At 42.9% G+C, this 23,557-nt stretch overlaps 1 protein-coding gene across 1 annotated transcript in view; it reads right to left on the bottom strand.

Moving 5' to 3' along the window:
* Nucleotides 1-943: 943 nt before the first annotated feature.
* Nucleotides 944-23,557, bottom strand: part of LOC310863527 (serine hydroxymethyltransferase, mitochondrial-like) — a 36,265-nt gene continuing 13,651 nt past the window's right edge. Inside the window, exons 3-12 of the mRNA XM_083771937.1 lie at nucleotides 19,456-19,535; nucleotides 17,287-17,487; nucleotides 15,537-15,618; nucleotides 12,743-12,865; nucleotides 11,343-11,482; nucleotides 7,406-7,568; nucleotides 6,980-7,079; nucleotides 5,847-6,002; nucleotides 3,573-3,686; nucleotides 944-3,211 (exon numbers count right to left, since the gene is read on the bottom strand). Coding sequence (XP_083628063.1) covers nucleotides 3,084-3,211; nucleotides 3,573-3,686; nucleotides 5,847-6,002; nucleotides 6,980-7,079; nucleotides 7,406-7,568; nucleotides 11,343-11,482; nucleotides 12,743-12,865; nucleotides 15,537-15,618; nucleotides 17,287-17,487; nucleotides 19,456-19,535 — 1,287 coding nt within the window. The 3' untranslated portion in view covers nucleotides 944-3,083. The remainder of the gene's footprint in view (nucleotides 3,212-3,572; nucleotides 3,687-5,846; nucleotides 6,003-6,979; nucleotides 7,080-7,405; nucleotides 7,569-11,342; nucleotides 11,483-12,742; nucleotides 12,866-15,536; nucleotides 15,619-17,286; nucleotides 17,488-19,455; nucleotides 19,536-23,557) is intronic.

Raw genomic sequence — 23,557 nt, 5'->3', positions numbered from 1 at the left:
GCATTCGGGTCTCTGTATTACCATATCATGTTTCACCATGTCTAATTATGACAGGCAAGCATGGGAGAGATTCAAGCGTGCGTGCGCACACACATAATGACGAACTAAATACCGTACATACATGATTCAAATGAATTGCTGACATGTGTCATTTATCCCCCTTCTCATTAAAACAGACATGATTTATTGTCAAATAATCAGCTATCATGGGAAGTGAGTTTTATTTCGTCATCCATAATGTGACTCTATAGTGATAGAGTTTCAGGATAGATTGGTATAGTATTTTAAGGAAATGTACCAGAAAGGCAATATTGCCTACAGTGATTACTTTATAGTTAGATTTTGTAAAACATATCTCAATAAATAATCATCGGAACTGATAGGTAGATTCCCTGTCCATGGTGCAGACATAGTAAATTATAGGCTACCGTTCAATCCAGAATAGCTTCTTCGTTCTTTTTTTTCTAGCCCACCAGTGTTACCAGAGAATAAGAACTTTTACAGTTATTATCCCGTGTCAGTAAAGTCTCAATGATTCCTGCAACCAAAATAATGAAGGACAGAGGATCTATTCTGGTTTCAGCAGGGAGTGAAATTAGTCATTTATATGTAGATCGGACAATGGGGGCCATTAAAAATAATCAGCAAAAATACACAGAATTCAGGTCATAGAGTGAGTCCATTATTCATTCCTTAATTATATTATGCTACTGTTGTATGTAATCTGACATGACAATGTTCAAGAAGCTGTACAAGACATGCAGTGAGTATGTGGCAAACTAACCAAGCATAATGCAAGTAGGCAGTCAAGGTTATAATACAAGCATACCAAGTAGTTTAATCAGAGTGCAGTGGGTAAAGTGTAGAAAATGTATTTAACCTTTATAGTTGTCCACAGTGTACGGTACGAATAATTATAGAAATGACACGACACACTTAAGAATTTGAATTACTGCATATATATATTTTTATTAGGATTAATCTCTATAAAAATGTTCTGTAAAATGAAAGTTTTCAAAACTGTGCAGATGTGAAACACACTTAAGATAGGCAACATGCCATAGTCCTCTCCCTGTTCCGTCATTGTGCTGTACGGCAAGGCCCGTTTGACTAGTACGCCAGTGGTTCTCAAACATTTTCTATGTCAAGGGGCCCCAAATTGATACTGTATGTATTCTGCAGCAGACCCCCCCCCCCATCCATCCATCAGAAAAGATGTTGTGCCAGGGACCCCCATATAAAATTAGTTCATTTTAGCATTACAATGTTTCACAAATATTCAAATGTTTTATTTTTTCAAATAGCCAAAGTAGTGTATGGGTTAAAGTGGTTAGACTGTTTTTAATGCCATATTAACTCATTTTGCTGGGGACCCCCTGAAACCCTCTCAAGGACCCCTGGACCCCATTCTGAGAACCACTGGACAAAGGGACAATAAGCTTGTTCCTTCACTGATGCAGTGATGACAAGAATCGAAATGCCCCCGATTGTGTGAACAGTGGACATAAATATCATGTTAAAAAAAATACTGTGATATGAAATGAAAACTGAAATATTTGACAATTAAACGGATATGCAGGGATACGTTCTAGAGATGCTCCGATTGATTTTCACTCCAAAAGGACTCGATCGGTGATTTATCCGATCTGGAGAAACCGATCTTTTATACCATTTAAGTGATATAAAAGTCAATCAGATATACCGGTAGTATAATATCGTTTTGAATCTTTGTGACAGGCTTTAACATTCTCCCCTTCCTCCCCACACATACAGGAACAGTTTTGACATATAATACTTTTGGAAATATTCAAATTTCCCACGCACAAGAAAAACAATCGGTGATCGGGAACAGTCCCCAAAAAACCCTGATCGGAGCACCTCTAATACGTTCATTTCAATTCGTTAATTTCTCTCAAAATAAAACTAATGACAGCTTTAAGACTTAGAGAATGGAAGTTTAAGACTTAGAGAAATAATTACGTATAAAAAGAACAAAGTACAAAGTTTGTACTCTTTGTAAACATATCTAAAAGGTCATGAAATCCAGCGTGATTTTTCTATTTATATATATATATTTATTTATCTGCAAAAAACGGACACGGTAACAAAATACCGAAATACTGGTTTGCAAATATCAAATCTATGGTATGTAAGAAGACAAAGCAAAGTTGGGGGTGAGTGGTACTTTTCACACTTCCAATCTCTAACTTGAACACCTTCATTTTAATAATGTATATATATTTTGTAATACATAGAAAGTACCATTAAAATAATTAAGACAACCTTTTCACTGACTAAAATGTGTCATTGTATATTCTGCTTTCTCAGTTAGAATAACTGGCATAAATTCGATACTTTACCCCTATACCATCTATGCCCAATACTGAAATTAAAAACGTAACGTCAAATTATATATTTGCTTCCCTCGGTTAATGGGCTATTACCAATGCTGCTTTACGGAACACCACTCCATTTCTTTATCATTTATCAGGTTAAATACAGAAAATGTCACAATGTTACAGGGTTTGACACATATTCACTTCTCAATGTGAGCATAGTCATCTACATAAGTCACTTTAGTTAAGATTGTTGCCCAACAGCATTAAGACTCTTCTGCGTCTAATAATAAAATCATCAAGTCACAGTCCTTGACAGCAAAGGGCTTCACGTGGAACTCTGAAAGCACGTTCATTGTCATTTGATTAATCTTTCCGACTGATATGTTAAATTTTTGACACTATGTTAAAGAAGCAGTGCAAGGACAAGTGGATCTTTACATGAAAACTTGCACGAACTATAAAGAGGAATTACTCTGAAATGACGCTGCTTTATCTCAACCCGTCTCTCGTTTAAAGGCCAGGCTCAGACAATGTATAATGTAACTGGATGACTTCACAAAAGGAAATACTCTTCTCTTGGCAGGTTACACGGAGGAGGAAACAAAGTCTGTGATCATCTCCAGAGTTATCCATACTGACTGGTGTCCGTCCACAATCACCACCACCACCACCACCACCTCATTATCTTCTACCCAGCTGTCTGACCCTGGCCACACCTCCGCTACGATTCGTTTTGGCCCAGTCCTAGTGGTCGTGGAAGCCCGGCATGGGGAACGGCCTGGCGAAGGTCTCCACGCGATGCTTCAGGTCATCGATCCGAGACACGGTCTCTGGGTCTTGAAGCAGGAAGTTCTTAAAGTCCGCGAGCTTACCTGTGGAGGACACAGGAAGAAGAGAAGAGCGAGGGAGGTTCAGATAGAGAGAGAGAAAGAGAGACAGAAAAGAGAGTTGGAGAAAGCAGGGCTTTAACTTCCTGTGTTTTATAACCAATGCTGGTCATTTTGTTGTAGTAGAATAAGGTAAACATGCCTTGAGGCAAGGTATACGGTAGCACAAGGTGTAGATTATTTTTTACTTTATTTATTTTATTGACACCTTCAGAATGCTGCGTGTGGTCAGAACAACAATTATATACTTTATTAAAAGATGAAAAGGGCCATAGATGTATATTGATTGCGTTTGCCAACCAGCCTACGCTGATAACAATAATAACATTCTTCCCACTCCCCCCACACTTGCCAGTCTTCTTCTTGACGTCCAGGGCAATTCGGAAGCCCTCGTCCATGAACTCCACCACCTGGAGGAAGTCCGCTTCTTTGAATTGTCTGGAGGTCAAGGCTGGGGCACCTGGAAAAGAGAACAGAGTACAGGAACGCCTGAAAGTAAGTTGACATGTTCCCACCCAAAAAGAAAAGAAAAGAAAAAAAAGAAGGGAAAAAGAGCTTGTGTGTACAGCTATGATAAAATAATAATAATAATATGTTTCTATTCTCTCAATCCATAAAACATCCACTGCCTAATTCGAGAACATGAGAGTCGGTGTTTCTTTTTGTATCACACACCGTGCGATACATGTATCAAAGGGCACATATAAAACTTCTACTTTACTTCTACTTCAAATTTTCTTTCATTTTGCCCAATCAGTCATCAGTGATTCTTACTTTAGAATGCTAAGAAATGTGTGATTTGAGAGCTGTGAACTTCCTGAACTATGAGTGGGTAGCCCCCAACAAACTCTCCATGTGTGCAGATCTGCTACGTGCTTGTGGATTGATTGGCTGCTCACACAAATAGCTCCACATTTTGGGTCAAAAAAGAAAAATAAGCTAATAAGGGCCCCGTCTTCAAAGCAACTAGAGACTAAAGTACAACTTATTGGAAGAACAAGCGAGTAAACCAAACACTAATTAATTAATGATGATCAGCTCAGTGCGATCTGGTTTAACCGTTTATGACGACTCTTTATATAATGTATCTATATCTTGAGAGGGTAAGAAGTACTAATGGAAAGTATAAAAAATGAGGCAGTTATGACCTACCATAACTGTAGTTAAATACAGGAAAAGTATAGTGAATGAACACAACTTGCAGACCTAGACCATCCAGACCCCACTTCTGTAGTTCTTTTTTGTTGTTTTTCCAAATGATTTTAAACACCTAAACTTTCGAGGGTACATACATGGTTCCTAGTCACCCCTTTGTGTTGTGGTGGTGAGGGTGGTGGCGGTGGGGCCTCTCTAAAAAGGTGTTTCCTAAACAGTGGTTCGGAAGTTGGAACCCTTTTGTGGAATGTGGACTCATTTTCATGGGTTGCGATCAAATATCCCTTTTTCTTCATACAAAAATAATATATATACACACAGTGTGTGTGTGTGTGTGTGTGTGTGTGAGAGAGAATGTGTGTGTGTGTGTGTGTGTGTGTGTGTGTATATATATTTTTTTTTACCTATTTTTTCGAACCTCTCGAACATATTTTTCAGAATAATTTCACAAATAATAAAATCAAGGCATTCACACCTAATACTTCGGTAGACTCGATGCGAATGGGCGGAGAAATTGGGATTCTTGCATATTTAATTTGCTGCGTTCACACTGCGCTGTCATCCGCAGCAATTGGAAACGCAGCAGAGAACTTTATCAATGTGTTCAATTCATAAACTACACAGTGACATCTATGGTGTTAAAATTATGCTTCTAGTAATAGTTGAATAGTTGAAGTGCGTGCGTACTGTTATTTTGGGCACATGGAGACGGGAGCGCAAAATGATCCTTAATTAGTTTACAATATGTACTCCTATAGATTATATAGATTATATGATCATATAAAATTAGTAGGCTACTACTATGCATATGCCATGCTATACAGTTTATAGATCATGATTAAGTATGCGTAAGTCTCCAGCACTTGGATCCCTGCACACAGTGACAGCCCTCCATGTTTACGCACAGACAGAATATTATGTACACTGCAGTGTTTTTGAGTTGCCTTAAGCAATTGATTAATGTGCTCATCTGACCATAATATGGTCAGATGAGCACATTAATCAATCGAAATATTATTTCGATGAGGGCTTCGGTCTCCTCATTCGATCACGTCTATTCACGGAAAAAGGGGACATCTTAGCGCTGCGTAAAATATTCTCCCTTCTCCGTCTCCAACTCCCACCTGCACCGAATCGAAATCAAGTGCGATTAGGATTCGAATGAGGCTTCCCACCTTTCCCACCAGCTCACTTTCCGACAATGTGCAGCAGTATTCGTTTTAATCGCAGTAAAGCTTTCTGGTGTGAAGGCGACCTTAGTGAAAGAATAGCAGATGCTACGGCTACTTTCACTGGCTTGGGTCCCTGGGAGACATAAAATGTCTCTTTTGGGTCTTTGAGCTAAGAAGTTTGGGAAGCACTGCCCCAAAAAGGCAACTGGGCCCAAGGGAGTCTTAATCTGCAAGTCTTAATCCGTCCCTGCAGCCACATATGGCATTATGTAGAGATGGTCTTCATACAGTACCTAGCCTCAGGCCTCCAGGAGTTAGGGCACTCTTGTCCCCAGGGCAGGTGTTCTTGTTGGCAGTGATGGAGACCAACTCCAGCACCCTCTCGGCCCGCGCTCCGTCGATGCCCTTAGGCCGCAGGTCCACCAAAACCAGATGGGTGTCTGTCCCACCTGAAATATTCAAACTGTACTTAGCGGACAGATCTAGCTTTCTCTTTAAAATAAAAATAGTAGAGTAGAGAGTAGAGTGATAACTGGTCCAGAATGGTTGAGAATGAGTTTTTAATTTCCAAATCATGGACCTTTAGAATGCTAAACCTTACTCTAAAATGCAGTCAGGTGATGGCCCCAAATGTCTCCAAATTAAGGTTTGTGTTGATTTAACCATGGATGGGTTTTGAGTTCAAAATGAAGCTAATGAAGGTAATCTTTTTTGCTATTGGACTGTTTTCACTTCAACTTCTTCAAAATCACTGGTACTGGGATCGAATCCAGGAGCAAAAGTCCAAATAAAATGAATGTAAGATGAGTTAATATATGAACGCAATGTTTTCAGGGAGAGAAATTACCTATAAAAGAGACTTATTTATTCAATCTGTTTTTTGTTTTGTTTTTCCAGCAGGAATGTTACTTGCCCCCCAATATTCTCCATAAGGAAACAACATAGAATACAAAAATACATGAAGTTGTCTCGCTCAGTGACAGTGTCACACTGGAGCGAGAGAAAAGAACCCACCACTGTACATGCCACCAATTATTGAACCGGGTGAATTCATAGAGCAAAAGTCTGACTCGTCACAAAACTGCACAAGATTGTTTGTCTAATTCTCAGCCACATCAGACGAGGGACTGATAGACAGGGTGTAGAGTATAAATTGGCCTGCATTGTATTGGAGGCTATAGGTCCGAAAAACAGCTGAGGCTTGTGTATTACAGTACATTATACAGAATACTGTACACACAGTACAAGATTTAGCACATTCAGCCACTTGCTCACAACCCAAGTAATTGGCAGGTTCCAGGAACGGTTGAATATCAGTTGAAATTAGAGAGAGACAACAGTTAATCTAACTAATCAATTTGATAGATTAAATAAAATAATATTTGTGCTTGGGAATCTTGAACATGTAGTTTAGTTTTATTATTACCTGAGACAAGTGTGTAGCCTTTGCTGAGCAGAGCTGTAGCCATAGTCTTGGAATTCTTCATTACCTGGCCAATATACTCTCTAAACATGGGAGACTGAGCCTGGATACACACACAAACACACAACGTTTGAGTTCAACAGCTTTCTATTTCAATTTTTCAAAAGGTGTTGTTCTCAAATTGTAATATTTACGCTAAGACTTTTTACTGTAATAGCTTCAACAAATTTGGTTTCCAATGGTGACAAGACCTTGAATCAAATTGTCTCATTTCAACCAAAGAAAGAATATAGAATATACTATCTCCCATTGTGGTTCAGCTGCCAGAATGAACACCAGAAATCTTTAGTCTACATTTTACTTCGATAAAATCAATGTCTTGCACCAGGTACAAGTTTGTCACTAACACTGACATGTGTTTTGCCTGACCTGTTTAAGTGCCACGGCCACACCGGCGATGGCGTGGTTGTGAGGGCCGCCCTGCAGGGAGGGGAAGACGGCGAAGTTGACCTTGTCCTCCAGGTCATACATGATCTCCTTGCCCTTCTTATCCACAGAGCGAACACCCTTACGGTAGAAGATGAGGCCGGCTCTGAAGGACACGACACAAAACAAGAGAATCCTACTGATCAAGTATATCGCTGTTGTCGGGCAGAAACATCCCATCTCCAATATCCATTTTCCAAGTTTTAGTGTTTTTTTTTCATGAATTAACTCCCTAGGCGATTATACAACGTCACATAAAAGTATAAAAAGTGAGACCACCATGAAACGCGGTGCATATTGGGTAGCCAATGTCACTCATGCACCTCTATGCATAACACAAAGGATAGTCCCTTGTAGGTTCGGGCTGATTCCCAATAATACAGAGCATTGTGATAATCATGATACAGGCAGTCAGTGAAAGAGTCAACTGAATATTTCTGACAACGCTATTTTTATCCTGCCATCTATCTTTAGATTTACCGAAACCCTGTATGTATACTGTATGCCTGTCCTTTGTACATCTTTAGAACCGCTCATCCGATTGACTTCACACTTGGTGTATTGTTAAGCCCCAAAGGGAGTGGAGTGGGTCAAGTGTGAAGCCGATCGGATGAGTGGTCCTCGAGAACACTGCAAGCAGCCATGACACGTACGGTTCCTGAAAACGCTGCAAAGCAGTGCGCCAAGCAATTGTCACACTCTGGACTGCACTAGTGATGACACATTACATAAAGCCATCGTTTTATTCTTATAATATAAAAAGATAAAATAAATCAATATCCCACTTCTCTGACAGATACAGAAAATAGATATATCACATTAATCAGAATATGGCCATGCTCTTAAAAATGGAGCAAATTAATAGAAGTGCACTGAAACATACATACATAGTACATACATACATACATACAGTTTACAGTATTAGTACAATGTTTTACAACCACAAAATAGGCGTCAGCAGCAATCACAGAGAGTTGCATGCTGTGAACAAAGGTAGCTCTGAGTTTTCTTCCACTATTAATCTCTTTAAGAATGCACACCTGAGGCGCACTGCCACAAAAAGGTTAATCTGCAGCCGCATGAGACCTATTCAGGGTTTGATAATACCAACAAAAGCATATGGCATATCAAACTACCGTACATTGGAAACTAAAGAGCTTGTTGTGGGCGCTAAGCAGATGCAGGTGCAGGTACAGGTACTGTACAGAGTACAGACCATTTTGATCATTGTGCCCTCTTCCATCAGGCTCTGAAATGAGGTGTCAAAGCCAAAGTATAATCTCCACTGTACCTGGCTCCTCCCTATAATCTCCACTGTACCTGGCTCCTCCTCCCTATAATCTCCACTGTACCTGGCTCCTCCTCCCTATAATCTCCACTGTACCTGGCTCCGCCTCCCTATAATCTCCACTGTACCTGGCTCGTCCCCCCTATAATCTCCACTGTACCTGGCTCCTCCTCCCAATAATCTCCACTGTACCTGGCTCCTCCTCCCTATAATCTCCACTGTACCTGGCTCCTCCTCCCTATAATCTCCACTGTACCTGGCTCCGCCTCCCTATAATCTCCACTGTAACTGGCTCCTCCCCCCTATAATCTCCAAAGTACCTGGCTCGTCCCCCCTATAATCTCCACTGTACCTGGCTCGTCCCCCCTATAATCTCCACTGTACCTGGCTCCTCCTCCCAATAATCTCCACTGTACCTGGCTCCTCCTCCCTATAATCTCCACTGTAACTGGCTCCTCCCCCCTATAATCTCCAAAGTACCTGGCTCCTCCTCCCTATAATCTCCACTGTACCTGGCTCCTCCTCCCTATAATCTCCACTGTAACTGGCTCCTCCCCCCTATAATCTCCACTGTACCTGGCTCCTCCTCCCTATAATCTCCACTGTAACTGGCTCCTCCTCCCAATAATCTCCACTGTACCTGGCTCCTCCTCCCAATAATCTCCACTGTACCTGGCTCCTCCTCCCTATAATCTCCACTGTACCTGGCTCCTCCTCCCAATAATCTCCACTGTACCTGGCTCCTCCTCCCTATAATCTCCACTGTACCTGGCTCCTCCTCCCAATAATCTCCACTGTACCTGGCTCCTCCTCCCTATAATCTCCACTGTACCTGGCTCCTCCTCCCTATAATCTCCACTGTAACTGGCTCCTCCTCCCTATAATCTCCACTGTAACTGGCTCCTCCCCCCTATAATCTCCAAAGTACCTGGCTCCTCCTCCCTATAATCTCCACTGTACCTGGCTCCTCCTCCCTATAATCTCCACTGTAACTGGCTCCTCCCCCCTATAATCTCCACTGTACCTGGCTCCTCCTCCCTATAATCTCCACTGTAACTGGCTCCTCCTCCCAATAATCTCCACTGTACCTGGCTCCTCCTCCCAATAATCTCCACTGTACCTGGCTCCTCCTCCCTATAATCTCCACTGTACCTGGCTCCTCCTCCCAATAATCTCCACTGTACCTGGCTCCTCCTCCCTATAATCTCCACTGTACCTGGCTCCTCCTCCCAATAATCTCCACTGTACCTGGCTCCTCCTCCCTATAATCTCCACTGTAACTGGCTCCTCCTCCCTATAATCTCCACTGTACCTGGCTCCTCCTCCCTATAATCTCCACTGTACCTGGCTCCTCCCCCCTATAATCTCCACTGTACCTGGCTCCTCCTCCCTATAATCTCCACTGTACCTGGCTCGTCCCCCCTATAATCTCCACTGTACCTGGCTCCTCCTCCCTATAATCTCCACTGTACCTGGCTCCTCCTCCCTATAATCTCCACTGTACCTGGCTCGTCCCCCCTATAATCTCCACTGTACCTGGCTCCTCCTCCCAATAATCTCCACTGTACCTGGCTCCTCCTCCCTATAATCTCCACTGTAACTGGCTCCTCCTCCCTATAATCTCCACTGTACCTGGCTCCTCCTCCCTATAATCTCCACTGTACCTGGCTCCTCCCCCCTATAATCTCCACTGTACCTGGCTCCTCCTCCCTATAATCTCCACTGTACCTGGCTCCGCCTCCCTATAATCTCCACTGTACCTGGCTCCTCCTCCCTATAATCTCCACTGTACCTGGCTCCTCCTCCCTATAATCTCCACTGTACCTGGCTCCTCCTCCCTATAATCTCCACTGTACCTGGCTCCTCCTCCCAATAATCTCCACTGTACCTGGCTCCTCCTCCCAATAATCTCCACTGTACCTGGCTCCTCCTCCCAATAATCTCCACTGTACCTGGCTCCTCCTCCCTATAATCTCCACTGTACCTGGCTCCTCCTCCCTATAATCTCCACTGTACCTGGCTCCTCCTCCCAATAATCTCCACTGTACCTGGCTCCTCCTCCCTATAATCTCCACTGTACCTGGCTCCTCCTCCCTATAATCTCCACTGTACCTGGCTCCTCCTCCCAATAATCTCCACTGTACCTGGCTCCTCCTCCCTATAATCTCCACTGTAACTGGCTCCTCCTCCCTATAATCTCCACTGTACCTGGCTCCTCCTCCCAATAATCTCCACTGTACCTGGCTCCTCATCCCTATAATCTCCACTGTAACTGGCTCCTCCTCCCTATAATCTCCACTGTAACTGGCTCCTCCTCCCAATAATCTCCACTGTACCTGGCTCCTCCTCCCTATAATCTCCACTGTACCTGGCTCCTCCTCCCAATAATCTCCACTGTACCCGGCTCCTCCTCCCTATAATCTCCACTGTACCTGGCTCCTCCTCCCTATAATCTCCACTGTACCTGGCTCCTCCTCCCTATAATCTCCACTGTACCTGGCTCCTCCTCCCAATAATCTCCACTGTACCCGGCTCCTCCTCCCTATAATCTCCACTGTACCTGGCTCCTCCTCCCTATAATCTCCACTGTACCTGGCTCCTCGGAGGGACTTGTGAGTGGTGGTGGTGACCAGGTCAGAGTGGTCGAAGGGAGAGGGGATGGCCTTGCCTGCCACCAGGCCGCTGATGTGGGCCATGTCCGACAGCATGTAGGCCTTCACCTCGTCGCACAACTGAAGAGTGAAGAAGAAAAGGATCTGGATTATAACTCTAGTTTTGCATTTATTTATTCACGGTACATTTATATATGGTGAAAGTGAGAGACTGCATATGGAGTTATATGTATGAGGGGAAGGAAAACAGTCACACTTTCTGCAGAACATCCTTAAAGCGATTTTAATAAATAGTATTAACTTCAGTCACAAGAAGCACTGTATGTTTTCAAATGGGCAGAGGACTGGACACAACAGTGGCAGGCTGGTGTAATTATACTCTTCACTAGTATTTATTTCAGAGGGCCTGAAACATTATGGCATATTCAATAAACCTGCACTGCTCCCTGCCAGTTTTTATTGAGTGGGGCTCAAACAATAAATAGCTCGCTAACATGCAAATCACTCGCTGGCAAATGATCAGAGCGATAAGCAATCATTTTAGAGTCCCAATTAATGTGCATTATCGTGACAATCTTCTGTCCTTTTCATATCTAAACTGGATCAGCACATCTTTATTATTAGATTGGAATTCAGGGAGACAGGAGGGTTGCTGGAGGGACTTCAGAATGCAAGGTTATGAACGTAAATGCTGACGATGGAAATGAGTTCGGGAGAGAGACAGAGATGAGCATAAGAAAAGGAGAAAAATAGTGTGGTACTCTTAGGCGTTGTAACCCTCATGACCTTGGTGGCCGCCTGTTCACGCAGGCTGCCCCATAAAACAGTGAACAGTTCCACAGAGACAGAGAGATAATATGGTGGCTCTTCAGGCCGAGTAGCTGCGAGTAGTTAATAAACACGTGGCTCTCTCGACAAGGCAACTCTCCATCTGATACTACTGGCTAAAGTGGAACTCCACACAACAGTGAGGGCCAGTCATGGACTGAGTGGACATTCAGCACAAAACAGATAAATGGGACTCTTGTGCATTCTAAAAGAGAGAGGTGTGCTGTGAGGTGACAAGTCACCATTGTTTGTGTGTGTGTGTGTGTGTGTGTGTGTGTGTGTGTGTGTGTGTGTGTGTGTGTGTGAGAGAGAGAGAGAGAGAGACAGTGCTGTGGTTACGGCTGGCTGACTTTTAAATACAGAGAAAGGGGATGTCCGAACTTCCTAATGTCCAGAGAGGAAAGAGGAAATGAGAAGAAAAAAATACAGGTAGCAGGTGAGTCTGTGTCTGTGTGTGTGTATGTGTGTGGGAGAGAGAGAGAGAGAGAGAGAGTTTGACAGAGGTGGGAGGGTGAAGGTTGGTTGAGCATTAAATAAAGCGGCCCTATGCACCTTCTTGATGCGGGCGTAGTCAATGAGGCGGGCGTATGCACTGGTGCCGGCAATGATGAGTTTGGGCCGGAACAGCCTGGCAGTCATCTCCATTCGGTCATAGTCAATGAGTCCTGTGGCGGGCTAGAGAGAGAGAGAGAGAGAGAGAGAGAGAGGATGGGTTGAGAGACAGAGACAATGAGAAAGAGAGAGAGAGAGATAGTTTGGGAGGAGGGGTTAGAGTGTCAATAACATCTGGTGAACATTCCCTGAAAGCAGAGTGTGGACAGAAAAATACGAAAAAAAAGGTTTCCAATAACACTCCTAAGACAAACCATCCGTCTCAGGCTCTCAGCCATCTTAAAAATGGCATTTGGGGAACAAGGGACTTGAATTTCCAACAAACTGATCGAGGAGGAACAGTTGGCGCAAATGCCATTAGTGCATAAAACACCAGTTCAAACGTGCCTCTTCTAATTGATCAGATGATATGGGAGGAGAATTTGTCGTGACTCTTCTCTTTAGAAAGCACAATCTTAATAAAAAGAAGAGAAAAAGAACAGCGTGGAGCAGCTCAGTGACGGGTTGGAGAGATGACAGAGAGAGAGAGAGACACAGTGACGGAGAGAATAAGAAAGAAAGATAAATGCGAGAGAGAGAGAGAGAGAGAGAGCGAAAGAGAGGAAGGATGGAGAACGAGTAGACGCAGAGACCATAGCCTAGAAGAGCCAAAAAGCTAGCGAGGGAGGAGCAGGAAAGCTTTTATTTAGACAAGCAAATAATCTCCCATCTCTGTGCGGCCCCTCACTCCATCACAGTGCTCATTGTGAGAGGCGAGCCGCCGGTGCTGGCCGGCCTGTCGATTTCCCATTATCTCTCTCGCAGAGGGGTCCTGCCCGCCCATCCATCAGTGAGCCTGGACACGTGCACTCTCTCCAGGGCATCGATCAGCTACTACCACCACAACTACTACCAACAACCCACCTGCACAACCAAAGAAAACACCATGGCAAACTCACTGAATTCTCATATCTGTGAGAATGACTTGAGAAATGCCCAGCCTTACTGCTGTCGCTGTGGGGCCCAGACTGGCCCACTGCAGCAAAACAATAAATGTTTATGTACATCTTATTTATCTGATTCTGTTTTCCAAACCACTGCATACATTGAAGGTATTTTTTCAAATGCATTGGATAACACTCAAACAAGACTAGTAAATGTAACCAAGACAACAGAACTATCTCAAACCAGTAGATCTTCCCAAAAAAAGAAAATAAATTAATAAATTAAATTGTAGTCTCTGTCCTTTAATAAGACAATGGCATTCAATGTACTGAGGACTCAAGTTTGCAAGGCCAGCGAAGGAATCCCTGTGTGCTGTCATGTGCAACACTGACAACATGCAACTAATTAACAATGTTCACACTTTACTTAGCAGTTTCTTCTGTCTTAATGATGCCAACATGGAGAATAATTCCTTTCCTCATGATAATTGCTGCTTCAAACTATCAGTACTATTTACTGCCGAAGCCAAATGTATACACACACTATAACAAACAGCGAGAGGATGAACAACGCTACTGGTCACTTAACGACATGGCATGTTCATCTCTGACAGAACGCATAAGGAGTGAGGATACTTTTAAAGCCACGATAAACCAACAGATATGGCAATGATGAACTACACAATATATTATCACACACACTATCACTCCATTCTTCTCACTAGAATGGAGTACGGAACGAGCGAGGTTCACAGCAGTGGGATAGTACAGATGTTATCAGCTACATTGTAAATCACAGAAAAAGCATACCAATGTGACCATGATATACTCCTCCTGCCTGTCTACATTTATACATTCTAGCATTGTAATGTCCAATTTGGGTGCCTGCAGTTGTATCGCAGATAAAGCAGGAAAAAAACAAACATTAAGATGGACTTTAAAATGCTGCAATCTGGATACCCACTCCACCTTGGAGACCATTCTTTGTTTTGAGATACCTCAGACTGTTTCTTTTCTACTGTTGGGAAATATCCCTGAAGAGTTTCTAATACATGATAAATATCTAATCAAGATCCTCTTAGCATCAAGTAAAAAAGCAATCACACGACGCTGGTGCCAACAGGACCCAACGAAAGATCAATGGATGGACATTATTGAGGAACTGTATGCTATGGAAAAACTAACATTCATACTTAGACTACAAGAGGATAAATTCTATAAAAAATGGGAAAAGTGGAATCTCTTCTCTCAGCCTAGCGATATTGCAATAGGATTTCACTGAATGTTTCTTTTTTGTAATATGAAAAATGCAGCCTTTTGTCTTTTACTTTTTGTCCTTTTCTTTTCTTTTTTTCTTCTTCAATAAAAATTAAGTGAAAAAATAAATAAATGCTGCAATCTGTAACTTTCGGGTTTCTAATCCAGATCCCCAGTACAAGCCGCAACGTTTTTTTCTTCTGTTGAGCTAGAACAGAGAGCACGTTTGGGAAGTTGAGTTATTTCCATTTCAGTTTTCTAAAATACTTCTCGTCAATCAATCAGTAGTGGCCCTAGCTGATACTTCTCAATAGAAGAGCAGATATAGTCCACCCCCAATCACCGCAGTTGCATTAGTTATATAGTGTTAACATACGGCACTATACAGATTCAAATATATTACAGTATTATATGTATGTTGCAGCTTCAAGTCATGACTGGACTCATAGCCATAACCACGTTACCCAATATATACAAATACAAACACCTCTGACCACCGCATTCAAAGAGTCAACTAGAAGTATGTGGATATAACTGCAGAGGTCTCTACTTACATTGAGTTTGTAGGGCATGGACTCAAAATAGATGGACGACGCTGAGATCCTCCTTACTTCAGACATGAACCCATGGGTCAGACTGGGAAGACAGTATGCAACAAGTCAATGAGTCTACATGCTTAATTGCTTTCATGACTGAAACATAATACATACTGTACTGTAGTGTACATGATCAAAACATATTCTGTAAGACTAGAAATCTAGTCATTTCTCCATTTTTGTGGTGCGCTCCAGGTTTCCTACCCAACGTGTCAGTTGCGGAGTGCAAACGTCAGGACATGACGAAGCTGTGATGAGAAATAAGAGTTTGTTCGACTGTTTGCACAAGTGACACCCCCTTATGGCAGGGGTTGGCAAGTATGTTTTGCAACAGACTGCCTTATAAAACATACATTTGTGATGAAGAGAATTAATTAAAATTAAAAAGGAGTTGTGTAGTGGCATAATAAACTGTAAGCACACTGTTTTTTCAATTAACATTATTGTGAAAAATGAATGTATTGTACTTCGGCTAAATTCGGGACACGACAGCATAAACTGGGCTGTCATTACGGGATTGATTGGCAGCAGCTGGGGTCTGGGAGCGCCGCTATGCATGTGGCAGCCAGTTTACTTTAGTTCGTTAAACATTTTAATTGTCAAGTTACAGTAGGAAGAAAAGAGAAAATGCAACTACCCAAAAGCATAAAGAGGAAAGTTGACACGGTATTTAAGTCAATGAGTCTGCATGCTTGCTTTCATGACTGAATATATACTGTACATCACAGTGTGGAAAACCTTCTGTAAGACTAAAATTATTTAAAAAAAAATATATATATATATATTTACTTTATCATATCCGCCAGTTGCCGACCCCTGCCTTATGGTCAGAATTGAAAGTGTGAGTGTGTGTGTGTGTGTGTGTGTGTGTGTGTGTGTGTGTGTGTGAAATTTTACGGTGATGGGTCCAGCAGTACCCGAAATCAGCTGCGCACAGACAGACGGACGGACAGACAGGGGCAAAAAAATAATCAAACCCCCCGGGCGGAAATAAAAAATCTTGCGGTCCGTGACCTAATGCAAACTGGGGGTCCTTGAAATTTAAACGGTTGAGAAACGAAAGAAAAAAATACAAAATTCTCCTTAGTGCCGAAGAGCAATATTTAGTTGTAGTTGCAGTAGTGAAGACTGAAGAGTACACAGAGTGGAAGATTTTGAGTGAATTAGAGAGTAGAGGAGTGACTGAAAGAGTGAATTAATAACAAGAGTGGGGGGGAGGATATAGAGAGACACGTATCAAGTATGCAGTACTGACTGTCCTCCGTCTGGCAGGGCCAGGCGGTCGTGGGGGTTGAGCACGGCCGTGTAGGCAGTAAAGTTGCAGAAGAACAATATTTAGCTGTAGTTGTAGTAGTGAAGAGGTACCGAGTGGAAGATTGAGTGAATTAACCCATTAAGACCTGTCTTAATGTCTTCTAAATCATGTAACTTTTCTGAATAACTTGTTTCTATACATCAGTAGTTAATTCTCATACTTTTTTATGTCAAGGTCCCCCAAATTTATGTGTATACACGGACCACCCAGAAGCAAAGATTTGAGTCACATTTTTGTGAGTTAAAAAAAATAGCAGATCTACAAGCTCATGGCGCGGCACTCTGCTATGAGCTTGTAGATCTGCTATTTTTCAACAGCTAAAGTTAAAACAAAATGATGAGATACATGTAAGTGCTTAAAATGTTAAAAGTATGAAGTATGGAGTGTACTGACTGTCCTCCGTCGGGCAGGTCCAGGCCCATGAGGCGGTCGTGGGGGTTGAGCACGGCCGTGTAGGCAGCGAAGTTGGCCGGAGAGCCCGAGTACGGCTGGACGTTGACCCCCCACAGGCTGGGGTCCAGATCAAAGGCGTCCAGCGCTCTCTTCTGGCACAGCAGCTCGATCTGATCCACCACCTCTGCACCGCCATAGTACCTGGCACAGGCAGCGCCGGGAGAAAGTACTCAGTTGTCTTGTAGGAGCATCAATACTGCAATGGAGCACTACTGCGTTACAAGTAAAAGTGCCGAATTCAGAATTTACTTGAGTAAAGTATTGGTATAAAAAAAATTACTTAACCCTTTTAGACCCGACAACGAAATTAAAAAAAATTGTCTTCTGAAAGAATATACCGTATTCAAAGATTTGTGCCACATTTTTACGATTTTTCAAAAATAGCAGACCTTGAACTTGAACTTGAACTTGACTACCACTAGCGTTAACAATGTATTGCAGAGATCTAATTAATCGACGCAGCAAACAACATCAATAACATTAACCAACTTTTTGATCAACTGAAGTGAAAATCAGTGGGACATTTCTAAAGAGGAAGTGGATGAAGAGGAGAAAACAGTGCACAGTTTCATCATTCTTTGATGTCATTACATTAGAGCAAAGCAATAGAGTAGGAGACGAAAACACAACAATGAACAAAACAAAACAAAAAATACAGCAACTCCATGGGATTTAATATGAGCCTAAATTCCACAAATCCTAAATAATGCCAAATGAGAGACGCATTAGAACACGTCTGTGATTGTTGCAGAAATAACTAGAAAAAGTGCTCATTGGAGCACAGGTTTCCACCAGGCTACAGTTGGGGGGCCATTGGTATTGTATTGTTTTCTTTTTGTTTTGTTGAGGTTTGCGTGATCTGCGCATTTCACAATGTAGATATTATGTCCACTAGGGGGAGTAGAGAGCTATATAAAGATCTGCGACCAGTCAAATATTATTACCCACATCATGTCATTAACAACTATTAATGTTATCTTCTACAAGTTGTAGAAGACAAGCAACAAGTGTTTTTAAGCACGTTATAATGACATGAGAAATGTCATAGGCCTATTTAGCAGTTGAAAAGCAGTTAGGTGTGCGCGTCTTGCGGTATGGGGACATTGCGCAGAGAGAGAGAGAAGGTAGGTTACATTAGAATTAAATAAAACGTCTGGGTTTCCGAGGCTACCTTAGAATAGGCCAATGTGAAAATGGTGCCATTCCTTTAATTTAATTTTTTTATAATTTATATTTTTTGTCCCACGATTTTGTAACCCATTTTCACCCCTGTGTCAATCATCCTGTGATGTGATCCTGGGCTCTACACACCCTCCGCCAACCTAGGGAGAGCAACGAACTCATGCTTCCTTCATGCTTGAGTGTCCAAGTTGCTCCTTTACACCTGACAGGGGGGAGTTTCCCTGGTTGGACGTAGCGCGTGGAAGGAACACGTTATTCCAACCAGTTCCTTTCCCCTCCATCAGGCGTCCCGGCTTGGTGCCATTCCTTCTTATGCCTTTGATGGCAATTCGACATTCAAAGTCATGATTTGAGGCATTTTGTTCCAAAAATGTGTTTTGTAAAAGTGCACCTGGCACCTGCTTGGCCAATGTGAAAAGGGTGAGATTTATTCCTCTGCCTTTTAGGAATGTGCATGCAAAATTTCCCTCAAATTGCACTCTGCTTTCATGATTTGAGGCATTTTGTTCAAAACGGACCAATCCTGCAAACTTTGATAGGCAATCTTAGCCAATCGTGATGGAATAATATGGGCAATCAGATCTGTCTGTTTGCCCATATTTCCAATTTGCGTGATGTATGGAAAAGATGTGTACGACTAAAGTAATGCGTTTTGCAAAACTGGAACATTTGGGGCAGAGGATCGTCATTTGCATCCGTGTGTGTGCAAAGTTTGGCATCAACCGGGCCGACGGTGCCGAGATTATCTGTACACGGACAGACACACACACACACACACACGGACGGACAGACAGACAGACAGACGGACGGACGGACGGACGGACAGACGTACGGACGGACACACACACGGACGGACGGACGGACACACACACACACGGACGGACAGACGGAGTGCAAAACATACTTTGTGTAAGTAGGGGCACTCACCTTCTCCCCGGGTAACCTTCTGAGTACTTGTTGTTCAGACAGGAGCCCTGTGCTTCCAGAGCAGCTCGACTGCAGAAATTCTGTGCACAGAAACACACGTACACACCCACACCGACACATACACACACCCACCCACACCCACACACACACCCACACACACACACAGACCCCCACACCCACGTACACACACACACACCCACCCCCACAGCCACACGTACACGTACACACACCCACAGCCACACGTACACACACACACACCCACAACCACAACCACACCCACAAAGAGAGAGACATGAGACATATGGATCAATGGCTGCACCTGATCTTGTTGTAACTGTTTTTGTTGGTCAGACAGGAGCCCTGCGCTTCCAGAGCAGCTCGACTGCAGAAATTCTGTGCGCACACATACAGGTACACACACAGACACACAGACACAAACACACACGAAGACACACACACACACACACACACACACACACACACACACACACACACACACACACACAAACACAAACACACACGAAGAGAGACACACGGATCAATGGCTGCAGTGGACAGAAGGGACACGGACTGCAAATTAAAGTGTGTTAAGTGATAGTGAAATTCCCCTCTGGCTGCAGACGGATCATTGCAGTATCGAACCCCGGCACTTCTCATAGCAACACCAGTCACCACTCGCTGCAGGACACAACACTCGACATAAACACTCCAAATGAGGCAAAAAGCACAGCACGATTTGTGGTGCATGGCAAAGAAGTTCTGTCCGTTCATGCAAGGGTTTTTTATGGTGTTTTCAATTCAGCATCAGTGTAAACTCTCACAGTGTACAATACACAACTACTACTGTATATTATAACAACTATAGGAAAAGAGTAATAAGTTCAATTCCTTTGTAGATATCACAGTGGGGGAAAGAAAAGATGGAGAACTTAAAAAAGGTCCAAGACAGCTCCGTTCAGTTCAAGTAGAACATATGGGGTTGAAAAACGCAGCTGACCAAGACCAACCCATTTCACCCGGAGGTGTTGGTCAACGTTATTTTTTTCCCACTGTGAGATCTACAACTTATACTTATATGAACTTATAACTATTGTCCTGAAACTGAAAACCCTCTCCAAAGAGCACCCATTTACGGTTTTCCATATTCACAGACTCACGCATTGCTTCTTCTTTTATCTGTATATTATTATTATTATAACTATATTATAAACAATGCATGGCACTGAAAACACATTAGGCACACATGGAAACATTCAATTAAAAGACCATTGAACGTTTTCCACAATTAACCAACATTTTCAAGAAAAAAATAAATAAAGCAAAACAAAACAACAGGGGGGCATGGTGTGGCACAGTCGGACTCAGTATCGCTGTCACCTCACAGCCAGAATGTCCTGGGTTTGACAGGTGCCCCTGGCCAGCCGGGGCACCTGATGGAGCTGGTTGGAATATCGTGTTCCTCCACGCACTACATCCAACCGGGGGAGCTTGGACTCCTCATGCACAGAAGGAAGCATGAGGAGTTGCTCTCCCCAGGTTAGCAGAGGGAGTGTAGCGCTCAGGATTACACTATTGACACTGGGTGAAAGCAATGGGTTCCTGGGATAAAAAAAACTATTTTTCGCTATTCATCATGTACATAGTATGATGAAATATATAGGATTTACAGTAAGTGGTTAAGCACTGAAGAAGAAATTATGTCCAGTGTGCTACAGTAAGTTAATCCAATAGCAGCCTCACACGCCAATTTAGCTATTATTTTTCCTTTTTTCTTGCAGTGATTTAAAGTAAACCCTAAAGCTTCCGTTTGAATCTGTAACCTTTTCATCCATAAAAAAAACAACAATTTTAGTCCCAGGAAAACCCTCCTCACAACGTCCATTTCTCAAATGTTACCTCACGCTGCTCTGTGCATAGAGCCTCAGCTCTATGCTAATGATTCACCTGAGAGCCAAGAAGAGATGAAGGGAGATAACAACCCCTGTAAGAGCCTTCCCACCAGTCATGCTGAGGTCTGCGTAGCCATTAGAATTGGAAATGCAATTGTTTCCTCTTAGCGCTGGAGAGAAAGAGAGTGTGCAAGGATTTGTGTGTGCGTGTGTGTGTGTGTGTGTGTGTGCGTGTGTGAGTGTGCGTGCATGCATGCAAGGGTGCGTAAAACAAATGAATGTTTCCCTTAGAGGAAAGACCTGCCGAGTGAGGCAGAGAGAGGCCATATGAAGATATCAGCTTTATCTCCCAGCAGAGCGGTCAGGCTCTGTGTCGAGGCGGGGCAGGGGTGGGTGCAAAGGGGCTCTGATATACTCCACTGAGCAACTACGGTGGCAGCAAGAGGAGAGGCAGAAGAGAGGGAAAGGAACAACACTAGATTATAAAAAAAGACATCTGCTTTTTTTTTTTATAGTAAAAAATATATAAATAAAAATGAAAAAGAGAGCAGCACACAGCCCCAAGGTGCCTTGGCACCTTGGTAATGACTGATCACTACTCTTATCTTTACAGAAGGCAATGCAAGCGGAGCATTTCTGTGGTCGAAAAAGCTAATTCAGAAAATGTTTATTTTCCTTTGAAGGGGTGTGGAGTTCTGTGAGAAAGATGAGAATCTTTTTAGAATGGGAGGGACGCTGCAAACGTTGTGGAAAGCAGCAATGTTTTTCATGATTTTAATCACAGCCTTAAAAATGAATGCCGAATTTTAATTGTGGTGGGCAGCTAAAATCAATGAGACATGAGCCTAACTCGAGGATATCCTCAACGCAATAGAGCGTCGCAGTCCCGCCCCCTTTCAGAACGACGAGTGGCCCAGGAAATGATTCTCCATTCATTTTCTCCATAGGCTTTTCAAAAAGTATTTATTTAAAGACGGTTACGCCGCAGACAAAGCCAACTCGGATCGTGACAAATCATGACAATAATTACAATGTTTTGGGCCGATCAAATAATTAGTAAGAAGAAAAACAAAACAAATAGTGTTGTATCCTGCCTTTATTTTCTTCTTTCAAAGTAAGTGGAGACCATTGTGGGGCCATTGACAGATTTGGTGAATAGGAAGCTCAGACTGTGGTCTTGCACCATTCTAATGAAACGAGTCAGGAAAAAGGTCAGATCTTAGGAACAGACATAAAAATAGTGACAACTACCTGTTCGCAACATGGAGGACTCACATACGCAACATGAGAAGTTGCACTAAAAGAACAACAGATGCACACTTGTCGACTGCATCTCAAACACCGACGAAAGTCTGCCGGGTCTTCCAGTCAGTGAAAAAAAACTTACCAAGAGAATAGAAGCCAACGATCTAAGCTTAGACAGATAAACCTTCCAGAGATTGCAGAGGGAAATGACTTTCATAGAGAACGAGCTCTCCGAAGCATTGGATCTCGTCTCGAGCCGTTTTGTTCGGTGCCACCGACTCCTGAGAAAGCTCAGCAGAAGCCGCAAAACCGAACCAAAGTTACATTTATCAACTACACTGCCAGGAGAACTGAAAAGGTCCTGTAGAAGAAAAACTACTGGTGATGTTGTTGTGTTTGCGTGTGTGTGCGTGTGCGTGTGCGTGTGCGTGTGCGTGTGTGTGTGTGTGTGTGTGTGTGTGTGTCCGTTTGTCTGTCCAGGGCTAATCTCGCAAACCACTAGTCCAGGGGTTTTCAACTGATTGTGAACCACCCTGACTAAGAATCAACGTGCTGTTGCGTTACTGTAGGTGGGTACTGTATATGGGGGCAGATTCGATTTTTGGTAACACTTGATATGCCTCCCATAATGCATTATAACCTGCTTAGAAGTCTGTATAATTAGATTTTTTAAATGTTTTATATTATACTGTTTAGACTGAGTTCTTGGTTTACCTATAATGCTAAAATAGCCATTTCATCACCTCGTGTTTACCTTGCTTAAATGCCTAAACTAAATTGTCCCCGCCCACCATCACAGAGGTTGTGGGTTTGAATCCACCCTGGTGCATATGGCTTTTATTCAAAGAAGGACACAGTGGAGTTATTGTACCAGTTGGTTTCTAGCTCCACTCTACTGCACCCAGGCCTCTGTGTCCCGTCTGAATGCCTGGAGGGGGAATATGCAGGAGGTGTCAGGAAGAGTAGAG

Source organism: Protomyctophum parallelum (assembly GCF_964188405.1).
Source record: "Protomyctophum parallelum genome assembly, chromosome: 8".
NCBI classification, from domain to species: domain Eukaryota; kingdom Metazoa; phylum Chordata; class Actinopteri; order Myctophiformes; family Myctophidae; genus Protomyctophum; species Protomyctophum parallelum.
This window is presented reverse-complemented; position numbering and strand designations above follow the sequence as displayed.